This window comes from Pygoscelis adeliae, unplaced genomic scaffold, assembly GCF_000699105.1.
Source record: "Pygoscelis adeliae isolate BGI_AS28 unplaced genomic scaffold, ASM69910v1 Scaffold286, whole genome shotgun sequence".
NCBI lineage: Eukaryota > Metazoa > Chordata > Aves > Sphenisciformes > Spheniscidae > Pygoscelis > Pygoscelis adeliae.
Genome location: NW_008825076.1, coordinates 5147997 through 5153899, shown reverse-complemented (window position 1 = coordinate 5153899; position 5903 = coordinate 5147997). Strand labels below are relative to the sequence as shown.

Below are 5903 nucleotides of genomic sequence, written 5' to 3'. Positions count from 1 at the left end.
GCCGTATCCCACAAACCCGGCGGCGGGGGAAGCAGCGTAGGGGTACTGATCGTAGGCAGCTGTGGTGTACTGGGAATAGGCTTGGCTGGCGGCGGTGTAGTCGATGTAGGGAGACGTGATGGACTGCACAGGGGTAGGGATCACCACGCTGGGCTGGATGATAGCTTGGGGGTAAACATAGTGAGGCGTGAGTCTGTGGAGGCAAAGGGAGAGAGTCAGCGAGGGGCTGAGCTCCCTCCAGCCTGCATGTCCCCCTCCTTCCCCCCCAAATTCATGTGCATCAGCCACAGAAATGGTGCTGCCCAGCAGTGCTGCCCTCGAGTCAGGGGTGCTGCTCAGGGTGGAGGGAATGAAAAGCAAAACACTCCTAGACCCCAAGGGTGGCAGTAGTGCAAGGTGAAGCATGGACTGCAAGAACAGACACACACCCTGGTCTCCGTGTCATGTATCTCCCACTATCCAGTCCTGCTGGTCCCCAAAATAACCTCCCTGGATGGCCGCGACACAGCCCCTGCCTGACTGGCTCACCGTATCTCCCTAGCCCCCACGTGCCCCACCTGTCCCTGCCAGCACTGGCAGCTTCATCACCTCCTGTATCCTCCAGGGCCACGCATCCCCCCGCACTGCCCAAACCCTGGTGGAGGCTCCCAAGGACCCCCAGCCCCTGTGGGGCACCTCCCGGCACCGGGGACACCAGGTCACTCCTCTGCTTGTCCCATCAGGGTAGTGTCCCACCAGGAACGACTACTGTCCCCAAGGCACAGCCGAGGGCCTTCCAGCTTGCCAGCTGTTACCAGTTACTACACATTTAAGCCAGCGTTTCCATAACACTAGATGTTTAGGGCAATGCTACAGGGTGTTTGTTGTAAAACATGAGATATTAATTCTGGTTTTCTCCCCTTCAGTAACACTCCTCAGTAGCGACCATGCCAGCAGCCCCCGGCCCAGCAGCGATGCTCACGTGCCCAGGAGCTTTTACATCCAGGCTCTGCGGCCGGCTGGCCCCCGGCATTTCCTCTGCCCTTTCGATGCAGGTCCTAAACTGTTGCTTTTCACCAGCCGGTTTGCCCCTGCCCCGAGATAGCCGTGCTGCTCAGAGGAATTTAACAACGCCACAGTCAATTAAAGTCCACAGACTGAAAGATCCTGGAGATGATTAATGCAGGATTGCCCACTAATTTGCTAGAAACTGCTAATGAGGAGGAAAGAAAAAAAAGCAGCAAAATGAAAGGGCTATATTTTCCGAAGGGCCCACAACAAGTCAGGCCTCAAACAAGAGCAAAAACTGCACAATCCTGAAGGTTTAGGTCCATCCACACAAACTGCCACGGGCCAGACAAAAATGGGCACTTGCACATGCAACTGCAGAGTGCAAACAGTATCTGCCTGCACAGCCCTCAGCAGCAGAGTGCTCCATTGTGCGCAGGCTTGACAGATTTGGGGCTTGTTTAAGAAATAGGGGTGTGCAGGCTGTCACTAGCAAATGGCACGTGACCACTGAAAGATAAGAGCCACATGCACCAAAAAGTGCATGCTGTGGAAGAGGTCTCTTTGGCTGGCTGCTTGCTGAATCACGTAAGGCGACAGCACGAACCAAAAGCCATCCTCCAGAGAGCTCATTCCACCCTGCCCCCAAAACCCAACGGATTTTGGCAAACCAAAAAAACAAGGTAAAACTCTGCAAAGAGCTTATGCAGATTCAAATATTTTGGGGATTTTTGTGTGGATGTGTGTGACAGCACATTTTCAAACACGACCACTTTTAAAAGCCTCCCACAGGCTTTTCACAAGACGCAGGCTTGTACATGCCTAACCTGCTCTCTAAAGCTGAGCTCAGCTGCTCAGGGAGAGGGTATCTTGCCCACTCGTCCATCTGATCTCCGGGGTCGGAAACCCCAGCAGACTCACCACGCTGCCCAGCAGTGGGACCCGGTGCTCTGGTGCTCCGTAGTGACTCACAGCCAGGGACTGGAAACTTCTGCTGGATGGCTCACTGGCTGCCCTCGTTCCACCCGAGTGTCCGTCCTAGGTCTCAGCCACCACCTACAATGTACTGGGGTCCACCTGGGGCTGGTTCCCCCTGTCTAGCAGTTACAGGACTGTTCCCATTTGCTTTACAATCAGCACTGGATGGTTTAACCCGCTCTTCAGGCAGGAGAAAGGCTTCTGGTAAACAAGTGCTCATCTGAACCGAGGTTTCTCGTGTTTTCCTACTCACAAATGCACTTCGGTTTTTCTTGAGGCAATTTGCATGATGAAAGAATGATTGTTCTCCTCTGCCCACCCCCCCCCCCCCCCCAGCATCACTGCCTCTGAAATCAGGGTCCTTAGATATAATGAGGCCCCCCCAGAGAAGCAGCACGGGGGAGGAGGATGGATGGTGGAGAGCAGCACCTCAGCCTTTGGCTGATTAAGTGCAAGACCATCTCCAGAGGCCAGAGCCATCCCCGGTGTAGTGCAGAGAGAGGGACCTCACAGCCCTTCAGTCCATAAGTGCACCATACCCAATATCACCCTGCGACTAACGAGAATGAGATGAGGTGGCAGAAATTCACTGAATCACTTTTGGTTTAGCTCTGATCTAAACTGAGGCCAGCATGGCTGAATCAGAGCTAGAGCTTATGCGCCAGTTCAGACCAAAAGCTCATAATGTCGCGTACTTGCACCAGCCGGCTGCAGCAGCCACCTCTTCTGAGGAGCTGGGCCCAGGCCGAACCCAGAGGTTCCTCACGCTTGGTCATTGGGGGTTTGTTTTGGTTTGTTTTGGTTTAAATAATGCAGAGGTGCAATACTGCTCTCTTGGCCTGCCAGCGTCTGGGGAAAGGTTCTGCAGAGGCACCCACAGGCATTGGCCCATGCAACTGTTGGGGGCAAGATGAGCAGACCCCACCCAGGCCTCTTGCTCTACCCCCTCGTAAATCGGCAGCTTGGACAACAGCCTGCATCCCAGATTGGTGGCAGATGCTCTGGCTGCCTGTTGCTTCCCCCTACATGTGTCCCACTACTGGGCTTGCTGCTACTCCAGGACTTGATAAAGCTAAAACCACCCCACAAACACAACAAAAACCCAAATGCACAATCCTCACACTCAGGACTCACTAAAAAACACCCACCAGCAGGAGCAGAGGAGGGACCTGCGCTTTTCCTGCACACAGGCGTTCAGCCTGTGCCTGCAAAATGACCAGGAGGATGGTCCGAGAGCCTCTGAGCAATCCAGCCTGAGCATCATCCTGTTTGAGCAGCTCTGCAGGTCACCCCCCAATGTCCCTTGCCGCCACACAACTGCTCTTTGGAGCTGGCACACCCCATGCTGAGGACGTGGCCACGTGCGGGGCTGTCAGGGCGAGCGCACGCTCCCAACTCATCCCCAAGGAACTCCACATGTTGGCTTTGCTTTCACGTACACAGCTCCTCCATCGCAGCTCCCATGGTGTGCTCCAGAGAGACAGCAAATCCACGACATCCTGCACTACTTTTTTGCTCAGCAAGGAAAAATTCCAGCTCTTCAATGCTACTTTGAATAAAAAGCACCATTAGCTAAGAAGACAGTAAGTATTCCTGTACTCCGTTTCCAGAAATACATCCCAGCCCAATACATACACAAGTGCACATCACACACCACAGTTTACTGCACTAGAAAATCACGCTTAGCAACTCCAGAATCTGCTTCTATGTAAAAGGGAAGGTTCTTCTGGTCTGTGGGATTTTAATAATTTAGCTAGAAATTTCAATCATGATATGCAGTTAGGACTTCTGAATTAGGTGGACAGATGACAACTCATCGGTCAAAACAAAACACACAACCCAAGGTAAGGTCACTTTGATGACTTGCAGCTACAAACAAAACAAAACTAGTGCAGTACGATGAAGTTCTCTACTGGCTACGTTTAGCATCCACAGAAGGTCTTAACTTATTTCCCCTCCTTCCATTATTTCTGAAGAACTTTCAGGGGGAAAAAAGCTCTTTTAGAGTTCTTTTTCTAAAAATCAGCAAACTCTAATCTGAATTTCTACAGAATGAGTCACATCTGTGTTTTAAGACGCCTTTCCCTTCCTCCCTGCAGTTCTCCTCCCTCCCCCACGACGGGCCCTGCCAGCCAGAAGAGAACTTCATCTAGAATACACACAATGTGATTATAAAACGTCAACCAAGTGATCAGCCATCGCCACCACACATCAAAGTCATCCCGCGAACAGCAGACGTACGAGATGCTTATGGCATTACAATTAATCGCGGGCAAAGGCCACAAAACGCAACAAGCATGGTCAAACCTAAGTCTAGAGCCGGCAGCGGCCGCAGGAGGGACTCGGGAGGGCCGTCGTGGTGCAGGAGGGCAGATGGGACCGCCACGCTAGCCCACGTTCCTAACTACGTGGCACGACGCCACACTGCCCCAGCAGCCAAAATTGAAAGACACAGAACAAAAGAGATGGTTACAGAGCCATTGGCAGAGGAGGTGCAGACTTGGCTTCTGCTTTTGCTGTGCAAAATATGAAGGACAGAACAAAAGCAGCCCGTTTTCGGTGCAGTCCTGGGTGGAGATGTTCAAATGCATCAGGTGAGGCTTGCAGCTACCAGCGCCCTCGGCTCCTGGGAGGTGCTGCCTGCTGAAAGAGCGGACTTTTTAAAACCTGCCATCGCCCGCTTCTCTCCACCGCACTGGCAGGGCAGGGCTGCCGGGGGCAAGCTGCAGGGCAGGGGTGGCTGGTGGGCAGCGGCGGCTGGTGGGCAGCGGCAGCCCTAAGGGCAGCCAGGAAGAAGGGACCAGTCAGATGGCCATGTGTCCCACACCCCTTCCCAAACAGCAAGGAAGAGGAACAAGCTAATGAGGCCCTCTCCCTCATCAGCAACTCTATCTGGCAGAGCTTATCTCAGAAGCATTTTATATATTTGATTATTTTAGATCAGATTTACACCTAAAATGTGTTTTAGCTGCACCTTCTCAGCTCTCCCCCATCCTGCAGGACTTCCTACGCATGAGCCGTAAGTAGCTCCTGCAAGCTGCATGGGTCTGGGAAAGCAGCAAGCAGGAGTTCCTGACCCCCTTGATCTCTGTCAGCCATGCTAGGAGCTGGTTTCACCGCTTCTGGAGAGGTGGGACACAACTGCAACCCTCTGTCAAGAGGGACACAGCATCACACAAACACTTGGGAAACAAGGAGGGGCACAGGGCTCTTGGCAACCTCACAGAGATCAGCACACAAATGTCACCGCCACGACCAGCCTTTTATTCCTTGAAGAATAAAAGAAACAGAGGCCTTTGTGTCTGCCAGTGAAGGCACAAATTCTGGCATTTGACCCCAGGAATTTGGCTTCCATTTCCACTAGAGTTGACCCGTTAGCTGCTACAGGGACACCCACACTGCCACAACATGTGATGGCAGGCAGTGCCGGGCTTCAGCTGGTAAGTGGTACTGCAGAACAAGCTGAGCATAGCCACAGCTGTCCATGACAGCAACATGAAAACCACCTCCGGTGAAGTAACACCTCCAACCACAGCCTGGATGACAGATTTGAATCGTAGAATCATAGAATGGTTTGGGTTGGAAAGGACCTTAAAGGTCATCTAGTTCCAAGCCCCCTGCCATGGGCAGGGACACCTTCCACTATATCAGGTTGCTCAAAGCCCCGTCCAACCTGGCCTTGAACACTTCCAGGGATGGGGCATCCACAGCTTCTCTGGGCAACCTGTTCCAGGGCCTCACCACCCTCATAGTGAAGAATTTCTTCCTTATATCTAATCTAAATCTGCCCTCTTTCAGTTTAAAGCCATTACCCCTTGTCCTATCACCACATGCCCTTGTAAAAAGTCCCTCTCCAGCTGTCTTGTAGGCTCCCTTCAGGTGCTGGAAGGCTGCTCTAAGTTCTCCCTGGAGCCTTCTCTTCTCCAGGCTGAACAACC

The 5903-nt window shown here is 52.7% G+C and overlaps 1 protein-coding gene across 1 annotated transcript in view; it reads right to left on the bottom strand.

Annotated features, from left to right (window-relative positions):
• RBM38 (RNA binding motif protein 38) overlaps positions 1-5903 on the bottom strand; it is a gene marked incomplete at its 3' end in the record, with an annotated part of 15197 nt that continues 9294 nt past the window's right edge. Inside the window, exon 3 of the mRNA XM_009326774.1 lies at positions 1-193. Coding sequence (XP_009325049.1) covers positions 1-193 — 193 coding nt within the window. The remainder of the gene's footprint in view (positions 194-5903) is intronic.